At 51.4% G+C, this 13467-nt stretch overlaps 1 protein-coding gene across 6 annotated transcripts in view; it reads right to left on the bottom strand.

Annotated features, from left to right (window-relative positions):
• Positions 1-13467, bottom strand: part of MCC (MCC regulator of WNT signaling pathway) — a 462283-nt gene that overhangs the window by 20286 nt on the left and 428530 nt on the right. For all 6 annotated transcript variants that reach the window (XR_003792574.1, XM_029215919.1, XM_029215921.1 and 3 more), the window contains 2 exons: positions 6332-6566; positions 2611-2817 (listed from right to left, as the gene is read on the bottom strand). Coding sequence is in view for 5 of the 6 variants with exons in the window: in XM_029215919.1 (XP_029071752.1) it covers positions 2611-2817; positions 6332-6566 (442 nt within the window). In the remaining variant the exon portion in view is untranslated. The remainder of the gene's footprint in view (positions 1-2610; positions 2818-6331; positions 6567-13467) is intronic.

The raw sequence follows: 13467 nt of genomic DNA, 5'->3' as shown, positions 1-13467 counted from the left end.
TAGAACACAGCCGGGTGCCTTTGTGTCTGTACTGTCTCTGCCTTCGCAGTACCATTCCGCAACGGCAAAGTTACGTAGTTGCAGCGGAGTCCACATGACCCGAAAATCCTAAAATGTCAACAGTATACCAGCCTCTGCTCCAGACTGCCTGCCTCATCTACCAAGTAAGACCAAATGAATAGCCCAGAAGGGAGGTGTTATTGATATAGTAAATGGATCTAACATTTTTTTAAAAATAAATTAATTTATTTTATTTTTGGCTGCGTTGGGTCTTCGTTGCTGCGCGCGGGCTTTCTCTAGTCGCGGCGAGTGGGGGCTAGCTACTCTTCGTTGCGGTGCGCGGGCTTCTCACTGCGGTGGCTTCTCTTGTTGTGGAGCACGGGCTCTAGGCGCGTGGGCTCAGGAGCTGTGGCTCACGGGCTCTAGAGCGCAGGCTCAGTAGTTGTGGTGCGCGGGCTTAGTTGCTCCGCGGCATGCGGGATCTTCCCGGACCAGGGCTCGAACCCGTGTCCCCTGCATTGGCAGGTGGATTCTTAACCACTGTGTCACCAGGGAGGCCCTGGATATAACTTTTGAAAGGCAAAATAATCAGCTTCCTCCAATTTCATTACCTGAACAACACAGAGCACTCTTATAAAAGTTCCTTACCCTAATGTAAAAAATAAAAAATCATCTGGCCTTTACCATCAAAGAGATTTCTGTTCTTTGAAGCCATTCCACGAAACACAGGGCTTCCCCCAGTCGAAATAAATACTAAGAACCAGGGGGATGCACAGTCCCTGGGCCTCTGGAAAGAGCCTGAGTAGTCCGTTTGCACCACTCCCTAAGGGCGCACACACGAACGCTGGGGCTCTGTCTCTCAGGCTCTGTCCCAAACTGGCTGCTAACAAACTCAAAAGGCTGAGCAAAGATTCTGAAGCTGTGGGCACAGAACAGAGCCCCAGATCCTCCCGCGTGAAACAGCTCTGCAACGGCTGCTGCTCACCACGATCAGACTCCCCAAGCACTGGGCACGTGGTTTCAGGGTGCACCCACATGGTGACCTTTCCAAAGCTCAGACTGTGTCACCTCACCCCCTGCAAAAACCCCTCAGCGATTCCTCCCCGTCCTCAGGACGGCACAGCCGGCTGGTCTCCCCAGCCAGTATATGGATTCCTCCTCCCTCTAGGCTTTGCCCTTGCCATTCCACTGGCCTAGGGTGGACTTCCTGGTCTGCCCTGGCCCTCTTCCTCAGGCTAGCACCCACTCTCCACTGGCTCTCAGTTCAGGAAACCTGTCCCGAATCTCCAAATCTGGCCTGTGGCCTCCCCTTGCACCGGGCATTGATCCTTGCACCCAAGAACATTGTGTCCCTGCGTCGTGATCATCTATTTGCCCATTCCAGGGCAATCTAAACTCCTGGAACAGCCTCCAGCATCTTGCCTGGACCAAATCACATCCATCACGTGAACGGATGACTGAGAAGCAGCTGGGGCCTCAGGAAAGTGGCCCAGCTGGGTACCATGGCTATGGACTCCCTTGGTGCCCTTGCAGGTGAGAGGCGGGCAAAGGGTAGCTGTGGCCTCTGTGGAGCACGCGTCAGTTCTTAGCTGTTTCTTCACTGCCACACGGTATCATCAAGGTGCCTTCTTCGCAGGTACACTACTCTCGTGAAGACATCACTGCATCTGGGCCGTGAGGGGCCACTCATTAGACCAGCAAGTCAGCGTAGGCCCACAAGTCCTGGGCCTGAGACAAAGTGGGGTCAGGAGAAGCTGGCATTTGTTAGGAACAGAAAATCTGACGCACAGAAATTCCAGCACCCTGGGGCGAGGGATATCTTTCTTTAAAGTCTGGACTATTTTTTTCTCCAGTGCAGTATTTGGAATCACTCTGAGATAGAGGCTGATGGAATGAGCTTGGATTCTAGAAAAAAAAGACTTGTGCGCTAATGAAAGTGTGAGTTTGCAAGATGATATCGTCGATAGCCCACTCTGTGTGATATCCTCGGGGTAACGCGGGGCTCACCTACCTCCTTCTCTGCCTCATAATGCTTCCGGCCCCCCACCTCTTGGAAGTCGAGGAGGAAACAGACGAGAGGAGGAGTGGCCGTCAGCCTAACTGGGGTTAAATCCCGATTCTGCCATTCACTAGCTGTTGAGACCCCTCAGTTCTTTTAAACCTCATTATCCTCATGTAAATGGGGATAACTCTTCTTTCCTGAGAGTCGTGAGACTTAAGGGAGATGATACATGCAATGATCGGGTACAGAGTGATCAACCAGCAATGGTCACTGTGTGACACGGGCTAGAAGGAAGAAGAGGTGGAACCAGTATCAGACTCCTGGACCACCGCATAGATCGCTCCCTGGATCAGACCGTGATCTGTGAAAATGCTTCAACTGTATGGAACAGTTGAATTGTATGGAATTTTAACTGTCCGTAGAAGTGAGATGTTTTCAAAATGTGGATTTGGTTTCTTTGCCCGCAAAATGTCCCCTTCTTTAGAATTTCTAGAATGGCTTTCGGCTCCTATGCAAATAAGGAAGCTGAGGCAGCAGGGTGGTGGGCAGTGGCTGGCGGGGCCTGGGCAGGCGGTGAGGCCTGAGGCCCAGGGTCCCTGTGCCCCTACCTTGCCGGCCTTGTCCTTGCCGCCGCTGCTGGTGGAGCTGAGGGACCGCGTGCGCTGCTCCTTCAGCTCCTCCACCTCGGACTTCAGGTGCTCGATGTGCACGAGGTAGGCCTGCTCCTGGGCCTCCCGCGTGCTCAGCTTCAGCTCCAGGGCCTTCTTCTCCTTCTCCAGGAGGTACAGCTGGGCCTTCAACTCCGCCATCTCCTCCTGCGGAGCACAGAGCGCACGAGGCGCCCACGGGGTGAGAGCAGGGCTGGGCGGGGGAAGGGGGTCTGTAGCTACCACCCACAGCCCGGAGGGAGGTATCACTGGGCAGCTGGGGAGAACATGACCCCGAGGAGACTAGATGGCCATCTTCACACATCTTAAAGGACGGACTCGTGCACCAAGCCATGCGCTTGTCACTAGGCACCAGAACTGAGATCAGTGGGTAGAAGTTACAGGCAAGCAGACCTTGGCTCACCATAAGGAAAACCTCTCTAACAACTGGAATACCCCAGGCCCGCGTCCCCAGTGATTTCATCAGCCACGACAGAAGCCAGTTTTCTGGCAGAGGCAGAGGCTAGCCATCAAAGGGGCTGTAAAAGGGTCATTCATATAAGGCTGGGTCTGACTAGGTCCCTTCCAATTCCCATTTCCTTTTCCACTTTCCATAGCACCAATCCACATATTTAATCACCCCTGATGGCAGTCTGGGGCCCTGAGCTGTGCCAGGCCACTGGGAAGCGTGCAGAGCAATGATACTGCCCCCAGCTCTTCTCTACTTTAGGCCCCAAATGAAACGAAATCGAAACAGAGCCCTTCCCGGGTGACTACGCCTCAGGTAACTTCTTCAAGTATCTTAAAGAAGCCAAATCAGAGTTTGCTATGGAGAGAAAGAAGTGACTCCCAAAAAGGGACCGTGCCGTCCTGGGACCAGAGCCGGGCACCAGTGGTAATCACCAGCATTTACTGAGCACGTAACACTGTCTTAAATGTTTACACTAAGTCACTCACTTAATCCTCCCAACCTGAGGGAGGTATTATGAGTATTTCCATTCATGGAGGGGAAACTGAGGCATGAAGAGGGAAATCCACCAGCTCAGCCCACAATTACTGGGTAAACTGTGGAGCCCCAGTTTAAACCCAGGACGTCTGGCTCAGAGCCCAGGTAACCACTAGCTATACTCCCCCTCCCCGGCCCCGCTTTCAAGGTGAGCCTATGCATGACTCTTGTCCCTCACCTCTGCTGGAGGGCAAGTCCAACACCCCGTGACCACCCGGTCAGTCTCCCCAGCTATCTCTGTCATCTTACTTCATAACACGGGGGCACTGCCTTGAAAGGGATTCACCAAGGTCACCCCCGAAGTGACCCTCCTCTGAGGTGACAAGCCACAGGCCTGCTGTGCTCTCCTGGGTAAGCCAGACCTGGGGAGTAGATGTTCTCACCGCCAACATGGGGAAACACCTAGAGGGTACCCACCGCGGCTAGTCGTACTCAGGGCTGGGGGCGTTAGCCATGGAGAAGGCAATGTGCCGAGCTGAGCGACCACTGAAAAGAAGATGCCAAACCTTTCCTAACAATGACACAGAGCCAGGATGAAAGGTGTCTCCATACACTGAACCTTCTCATCTTTTGCCATCAGAAGCCGGATTCTGAAGGTTCTGACAGCACTGCATCCGGAGCTAATGTGGACAGTCATACCCAGAACAACCATACAAACACAAGCTTGAAAGAAGGAAAGATGCATCCATGGGTGCCGGAAGCAGGCCCTCCACCCAAGAGGAAAGGCAAGGTGGCCAGAGCACCGGCCTCCTGAGGCATCAGGCAGGCAGGGAGGCCCCAGCACCTATGCAAGGGCAGGGCAGACAGCCAGGACTGAGAGCCCCCCCCCCCCCCCCCCCCCCCGCACAGGAGCCAGGACTCTCCAAGCGCCGTCTCGAGAGGAGACAAGAAGACTTCCTCCCTGTGGTGAGGATGTGGCGAGGAAACGTGTCATCACTCAGGCTTCGGGTGGGAGAAGAAAGAAAAGCCTCTTCTGAGGAATCATGGAGGCGTGAGGCATGTGTAGATATGCTACAGGAATCCTCAGCCAAGAATATGGCAAAAACTAGCCCTAAACCTCTGAAACCCACGGGTCCCAGCAGATCTAAGGACACAACCGTTCACAGGGACATCTCCACCCAGGACCCGCGGGACCCCACGGAAGACACAACCTCCACCGGGGGGAGCTGGCATCCACGCTCTCCTCCCAACACACACACACACGCGCGAAGAGAAAACAGAAGCGAGTCACGGTGAGGTAGAATCGGCATGTAAAGAACCAGAATTCACAAGGAAGAAGACAGAAAATAAATATTTAAAGCAATTAAAGAGAAAGAGGAAGAGGAGTCACAATGAAAGGATGGGATATTCAAAACAGAAGAGTGGGTTTGAGAAGGAGCCACGTCAATCATCTAGAAGTCAAAAGCTGTTTACTAAAGACCAAGTACAAGAAGTGAAAAAACCCAGAAAACTCGAGTCTCTCAGCAGTTGTAGCCTAGAACAAAATGGTGAAATCCGACAAAATCTGCAGCAATGGACTTGGTGTGGGCAAGCACACATCCCTGAACACACTATTAGGGACATACACGGAAGGGAGGTGACTCTGATGTTTTTCTTCAAAAAACTCCTAGTGACGGAACCCAATGGCTGCCCCTGGGTCACGATATTATGGGTTCTCTTTCTTCCAGCTTTTTATAATTCCTGTTTTTTTGGAAAATTTCTCTGATGCGTGTACATTTTATGTGCAAGTAGCAAAGGGAACATTAGAGCTTTTATTTCACCAAAAATATCTTTCCTGGCCAAAATAACACTGAATTTATCGCACAACATATTGGCCTGAACATAAAAGAAATCTGGAGTCCTTGGCCAAAGGAAACATGATGTTTGGAAGAAGTAATGGAAGGGCAGCTTCACAGTTCATGCCACAGGGTGCAAAGGACCACAGAGAGGGGAAAAGGCACCGCGGTTATGGACACAATGCCCGGCTCGTGGGCAGTGAGGGGGGAAAATCAGCCAACGTCGCATGAGGGTCCCCTAGCGGGAGTCAAGTGAGGGTCTGAGCTGAGACGAGCTGAGGCCAATATCTGACCTGAATCTGCTGCCACGGCCCAAAGTCCTCCCAGGCTTCACCCAGACTCCAGCTCGAGCAGCCACGGAGGGCAGGGATGTGCCGAGCAAGTCGCCCCGGAGGGTGACGGGGATGAGGGTTACCGATCTTCCACACAACACCACAGGGACAAGGGGGTCAGTAAACCAGGGCTCTTGTCCAAATGCTGCAACTGGCCTCGCCCCGTTCTCCCCGCCTCATCTTAACGTCAGCATCAACCCGGGAAGCACTTGCAAGTGTTCTGGAGACCAGGGCTCTTTTCACGCGGACAGAGGCTGCTCCCCCCCGACCCCCACCACCGCAGAGGTCTCTCCTGGCTTCTCTTGGAGACAAGGTGTTCCATTCTGGCCTGGGACCCCCTGAGGTTTCTCCAGTGCTCAGCTCACCTCTCCAGGAACACATCCAGCTCAAGTGACCCTCAGACGTACTGAAACCATCCCTGTCTACACACGAGGCCCTGCCTGTCCTCCAGGGGAGAGGTGGCTGACCACGGCTGGGCTGACCACTACCGAGAGGCCTTTTCGTACTTCCTCCTGGTGACAGCGGAGTGAACGGGACGCGGGTCTGAGAAGAGCCCCCCACGCGGATACCTTCATGGCCATCAGCTCCTGCATCAGCACCGCGTTTTCGAGGTCTAGCCGCTGGCTGTCTCCCCGGGGCTTGACGTCGTAGCTGAGAGGATCGATGTGGATGCTTTCCAGCTCCAGCATGGTCAGCTTGACCGCGGCCCTGTCATTCCTGAGCTGCTGGATGTAATCCTTCAGCCTCTGCTCGTCTTCCTTAGTAAACTCTGTATCGCAGCTACTGGCTGTGGAGCTGGTTGTGCTGAGAAGACAAAGAAAACCCATCGCACTTCCAGTCGCTGCCAGCAGGCCTTCTCCCCCTCGTTCTTCTCCACACCCTCCCCTCTCCAACAGTATTTAGATGGTAATCCAAAAACAACAACGAGAAAAGCATTCTTCATGGCATAGCACCTTTATGGGAGAGAAATGAGTATCAGAAAATGTTTACACCCTTTAAGACAAGGTGTGGACCCTAGAAATGAAGTCTAAGGAAATGATTCCACAGAAGCAGCAAGATACACACGTACAAAGACATTTCACGGAATGCTAGGTTTAGTGAATTATAATACATATCAAAAAGAAGGACATGATATGGACATTACAGGAATAATTATGGTAATGGTGGAGAGAGTTTGAGTGAGGAAATAGGATGAAAAATATGTCATAAAAATAGGTGTATATATGCATAGGACTTAAAAAAAGGGATATGTTAAGGGAACAAAGCAAGGTGAAGAACAAAATACCTATGGCATGACCTACAGATTGTGTGTGTGTGTGTGTGTACACATACGCATTGTGCACGCACACATCTCAGACTGCTGACAGCAGTCCCCTGGGGGTGGCAGCTAGACGGAGTGGTAGTGATGGGGGATCCTCTGTATCATGGCTGAGTATAAAGTCCACCACAGGGACTCAGGCTGGTCCAAGGGGCCCTTGGCCACCCATGCTGAATGGTGACCAAGCAGGGGCTGGCAGTTCTGAGGAGCGCCTAGGGCTGGACCCCGGGAATGTGGTGGTCCATGAAAGTTTCTGTGGGTTCCAGAGTACCATGGAAGGGTGAGAACCACAGGAAAACTGAGGCTTGGTGCTCAAGACGGTTGTAGGCTGTCCCCACTGGCTCAGAATGAAGCCCACTGTACCCAGTTCTCAAGCACTTGAGGCCAGCATGCACCTACGGTGGTTTCTCTGGACCCACCTACACTTGACGTGGCCCTTATGGAACTGGCTTTGGAAAGATGGCAGAAAAACAAGCAGGGACCCATTTAACTCTCGTCACAATAGTGCAGGTCAGCATTATCATCTCTGTCGTTACAGATTTGGAAATGGAGGTTCTGAGTCATTAAGTAGCTTGCCTGGTCATGAGGACGGAAACTGGGCCGCAGTCTCCCCATTCCACAGCCCTGTCTCCCCAAGATTCCTGTTGTTGGAAGCTGTGCCAGGAGCAGGGACTGGTATCCATAGGCTGTTGGCTGCCCTGAGGCCAGGCCTGCCCTCCTCAGCTCACACTGGAACAGGGGTAACAGGCCAAGACCCCAACACAGCAGATGTATCTCCTCCCCGTAACCTCGATGTGACCAAGGGCCATTCCACTCTTGTACGTGACACGTTAACAAGAAGTCGAGGCTTCCGGGAAGAGAAGGGTGAGAAGAGATGGTAGGCCATGCACACAAGGAAGAGAACTTCCTAGGGCCTGGGGTGGTCTTCAGGTCAGAGAACTCCTGCCAGGACTGGAAGCTCCCAAGCACCACAGACTCTCTGAGGTCCCCTACCATCCTTCACCCCCCAACCCCCATCAGAACAGGTGGGATGTTCCTTAGAGATGAAGGGAGCAAGATGAGTCTGACCAACACACAACACCTTTTCAGAGGCTGTGACGGCTAGCTACACATGTCAGCTGGGCTAGGCTATGGTGCCTAGCTGCTTGGCCGAACACCCCTCTTAGATGTTGCTGTAAAGGTATTTTTCACACGTGATTGACATTTAAATCAGTAGACTGAGTAAAGCAGATTACCCTCCGTAGTGTAGGTGGGTCTCATCCAATGAGTTGAGGCCTTAAAAGAAGAGGTGGAAATCCCCTAAGGAAGAAGAAATTCTGCCTCCAGACTGCCTTTGAATTCAAGCCTGCAACATCACCCCTTCCTGGAGTCTCCAGCCTGCCTGCCCTGTAGATTTAGGACTTGCCAGCCCCCATAATCAAATGAGCTAATTCGTTAAAATCAGTCAATCAATCAGCTTCTCCATCCATACACACACACACCTGTTGATTCCGTTTCTCTGGGGAACCTGAATACAGCGGTGCTGCCTTTACCTGGGACCTGAGCATCTTATACGCTTTGTAGATTTAGAGGTAGCACGACTCAAACTCTCTGTGCCTAGTTCCTTATCTTTAAAATGAAGGTAATACAGTACATACTTCCTAAGGTTGTGGTGAGGATTAAATGAGGTAAACCGAAAGTGTCTGGAATAGTGCCCAGCACTCAGTAAATATAGCCATCATTCATTCATTCAAGAAATATTGGGGTACTTACTGTGGGTCACTTTTCTAGGCCCTAGAAAAATCTCTGTCTTCATGGAACTCATATTCTAACAGGGGAGACAAACAAGTAAAACAGACAGCACATCAGACAAGGAGAAGTACCAGGGAGAAAAATGACGCAGTTATGGGGATCACAAAGAGGGGGTGGGGTGATTCTTGCAAACAGAGTTCGAGGAGTAGACGTGAAGAAGGTGAGAAAGGGAGCTATGTGGGTATCTGGAGGAACAGGGAGGCAAGCAGACGATACAGCAAATGCAAAGGCCCTGAGGCAGCAAGGCCGGCTGGCCAGCAAGAATAAGACTGTGGCTGAATGGGGGTCAGCCAGGGGAGAGGGAGGAGAGCTGGTCAGACAGGAGGGTGTGTATGTGGGGGGCAGGGTGCCACATCACATAGGGTCTCATAAGGGCTGTGTCTTTTTCTCTAGAATTAGAAGCCACTGGAGGGTTTGTAATAGAGGGGTGACATGATCTGCCTTCCATTTTAACAGGATCCCTCTGGCTGCTGTACTAGGAGAGATGCAGGGAGGCAAGGGCAGAGGCAGGAGACCTTTTGGAGGCTACTGCAACAAGCTTGGGGGAAACGGTGGAAGCTGAGAAGGCAGGAAGTAGGTTAAAAACTACTCATCATCAATGTTATGTGTTCTCAAGCTGTATTTTAAAAAGGACGAGATGGGACAAGCAGCAATACCCTCCAGTTGGAACACTTCAGGTGCAATTGCGTAAAGAAACAAAGCAGCCCAAGAAAAGCATGAAGGAGCAAGCGGTACCGCCAGCAGAGGGCGCTGAGGAGCCAGCGGGGGCTTCTGAGGATGACAGCTGCCCAACAAGAGGGATTCATCCTAGGGAGGAAACAGGGTCCCTCCCTCAGGATCTCAGCCTTCTTCGGTAAAGACCTGTTTTGCAAACAGCTCGGTGACAGGCATGCCTTACGCAAAACCATTCAACAGGACTCGGAGCTTGCCTTCATGGACTGTCAACACAACGTGGAGGGACAGATGCCTAAGTTTCCACACATGAGCCACAAAATCAGAGCGAACTGAAGCTGTGGCCCTGTTCACGGAGCATTGCACGGGGCTGAGTGTGGAGATGTGCTCCCAGGCATGACGTGTTTAGACAGCGCGCTGCTGGGAAATAGCAACACTGCTCTTCCAGTGAGTGGGGAGGAGCTTCAGGTAGGAGATCCTTTCCCGTGAAGCTGGGACCCAGCACGAGAGGCTCACTTTACAACTGTAGTTCTTTTCATTAAAAGTCGCTTTGGAAAATTTTAAATATAGAGAAAACGCAGAGCTAAACCAATATCTGGGTGACCTTTTTGTCATATTTTCTTTGAAATGCTTTTTTAGAAATATAACATACTTGAGCCACCCTTTGATTCCTGTCACTTAAAAAAGAAATTTCATGCAAATCAAAACTACAATGAGGTACCACCTCATGCCGGTCAGAATGGCCACCATTAAAAAGTCTACAAATAACAAATGCTGGAGAGGGTGTGGAGAAAAGGGAACCCTCCTATGCTGTCGGTGGGAGTGTAAATTGTGCAGCCACTATGGAGAACAGTATGGAGGTTTCTCAAAAAATCAAAAATAGAATTACCATATGATCCAGCAGTCCCACTCCTGGGTATATATCCAGACAAAACTATAATTCAGGGCTTCCCTGGTGGCGCAGTGGTTGAGAGTCCGCCTGCCGATGCAGGGGACATGGGTTCGTGCCCCGGTCCGGGAAGATCCCACATGCCGCGGAGCGGCTAGGCCCGTGAGCCATGGCCGCTGAGCCTGCGCGTCCGGAGCCTGTGCTCCGCAATGGGAGAGGCCACAACAGTGAGAGGCCCGCGTACCGCAAAAAAAAAAAATAAAAAAAACAAAAAAAACTGTAATTCAAAAAGACACATGCATCCCTATGTTCACAGCAGCACTGTTTACAATAGCCAAGACATGGAAACAACCTAAATGTCCATCAACAGGTGAATGGATAAAGATATGGTATCTATATACAATGGAATATTATTCAGCTATAAAAAAGAATGAAATAATGCCAGTTGCAGCAACATGGATGCAACTAGAGATTATCATACTAAGTGAAGGAAGCCAGAAAGACAGATACCATATGATATCACTTGTATGTGGAATCTAAATTATGGCACGAATGAACCTATCTATGAAACAGAAACAGAACCAGGGACATGGAGAACAGACTGGTGATTGCCAAGGGGGAGGAGACTGGGAGAGGGATGGAGTGGGAGTTTGGGATTAGCAGATGCAAACTGGTATATATAGAATGGATAAACAACAAGGCGCTACTGTATAGCAGAGTAAACCATATTCAATATCCTGTGATAAACCATAATGGAAAAGAAGATGAAAAAGAATGTATATATATGTATAACTGAGTCACTTTGCTGTAGAGCAGTAATTAACACAACACTGTAAATCAACTATACTTCAATAAAAAATTTAACAAAAATTTCAAAACTCTAAGGACAGTAGAAGCTAGAGTTCTTTAATTATTCTGCAGGCCCTGAAAGGATAATATGTTGGCATATTTTCCATTTAGCGGGACTGGTGTTCCCCAGTGGTTGTCAAAGAGCAGTCGAGGGGCTGACCACGGCAGCATCCCCTGGGAACTTGTTAGGAATGCATGTTCCCAGGCCCCACTACCCAGACTCACAGAGTCGGGAACTCAGGGGTGGGGGGTGGGGTGACCAGCCATCCGTTTTAATGCACTCTCCCACTGATTCTGAGGCACAGCCTGGTTTGAGAACAACTGGTCTACCCCACAGGATAACTGGGCATTTGCAAAGTAGCCTGTAAAGTAACGGCACCCCATCACAAATTCTCTAGGGAGAGCCACCGTGCTCTTGGGCTGACCTGGTGGGTACCAGTGATTCTGAGCAGGTCTCTGACATCAGGCAGACCTGAGTAAACATTCTTCCTCTGCCAATGCCTAGCGTTATGGCCCAGAGTAAATCACCCAACCTTTCTGGGCTGTGACAAAGGGGATACTAACAGTTGCCATGTCACCAGGCTATGGAAATGAGACAATGGGTCCTGAAGCCGGCAGCCCACACACAGCACTTGCTCTGGGCGGGGAGGAAGCACAGCTGTGCCAGTGGCCCCGACACACCCAACATCAGGCTCAGGGCCTCCCTCCAGGGATGTCAGCCACCTAGCAGGTCCTGCAGAAAACCACCCATCTGCGGGGGAAGCAGAGCAGCAAGTGTTGACCGGACTTGCAAACCCCCAGAACTGCCTGGGAGACACCAACATGGGGGGGGAGGGCAGAGGCTGCCAGGCTTTGGGGGGTCCTGGAACCCTCTAGGGCCTGGCGCCCGATCCCAGGCCAGGTGGGGAAGGCTTTTGTTTCACCATCCCTGCTGTGGGTATAGTTTTAAGAAAGGAAGAAAAAGAAAAAAGGACAAAAGATCTCCCTCCACTGATTTTACCCCTGTGGGAAGCTCAGAGCTGTAAAGTGCTTTTCCAGGGGAAAGTTTAATTTCAAGGTAAGCACCTAGCCCCGCTGCCCCTCTCCAGCTTCCCTCTCTCCCTTCCAGGACACCAGCGGGGAACAGATCAGGCGAGGTTAATTACAATTCTGCTTTGTGCTCTTAATGGACCACCGCGGAATATGATTATGACAATGGTAAGAGGAGGGGAAGCCGCGGCCTTTTCTCCGGCCTCCTGCAGACAAAGGCGCTGTCGGTCTCCTGAGGGCCTGCCGCCGGCTGCCGGCTGCCGGGCTGGGGTTAAGTCATCCATTAACTCTCCCGGCTCGGAATGCCGGGTGAGCTCAGCTGTCAAGGGGGAATAAATCACTTTCCCAGTGGGCCGAGTTACTCCTCCTCTCCAGGGTGAGAGGGATTGCGGGGAGGGCTGCAGAGGAAGCAAACCCCAGCTGGTCCCAGGATTCTGGGGCCGCACATTTTTGCCTTCTCCCCCAGTTTTTCGAGGAGCTGGGCCAGGTTGCGTGGGTTTCTCCTTCCTTACCATGATGCTCTCTGCTTGAGCTCCCCTCGGCTGGATCTGCTCTGCGTCCATTAGTCGCCAGCTGACAGCTGATCTGTCTGCTCACCGCACATGAGCGCACGCTGGCCAGCCTGGGGCAGCCCACGCTCCTGCCTGCCCTGTTCACAGTGGGACGTGGATACAGCAGTTTATTTAAGCAGCCGTCGATTTCAAATGTCCTCTCTTCTGTCCCTCTCCACCATGTCCCAGCCCTGTCCTGAAGACAACTCCCCATCCTGCTTTTAGAAGAAAAATCCTTTTTTTTTTTTTTTTTTCCAGCTTCCTCATCTTGTCTCGGCAGAAAGAGAAAAGAACATATTATTCCTTTTGCCTTGAAAACCAGAGGCGGATTTTTCCTGAAGTTTTTATCAATGTCTTACCTGGCCCCAGTTAGGATCTCATTTACACCAAGGAGGAGCTCATTTTCAGAAGGAAAGTGCCACTAGGGGGCTTTCTGTTGGCTGAGCATTTTAAATTTATTTGAAGGAGGGGGTCAGGCCAGTGACATTCGACCCCACTCCTCTAAGCAGAAGCTTGGGCCTTGTCAACTGCCTGAATTTTGCAGTGTTGTGCTGGGTATCCCCCCATGCCCCCCTACCTTTTTTTTTCTGACAATTCTTTGTCACA

Source organism: Monodon monoceros, unplaced genomic scaffold (assembly GCF_005190385.1).
Source record: "Monodon monoceros isolate NGI ecotype Baffin Bay Population unplaced genomic scaffold, NGI_Narwhal_1 Super_Scaffold_12, whole genome shotgun sequence".
In the NCBI taxonomy this organism is placed as follows: domain Eukaryota; kingdom Metazoa; phylum Chordata; class Mammalia; order Artiodactyla; family Monodontidae; genus Monodon; species Monodon monoceros.
This window is presented reverse-complemented; position numbering and strand designations above follow the sequence as displayed.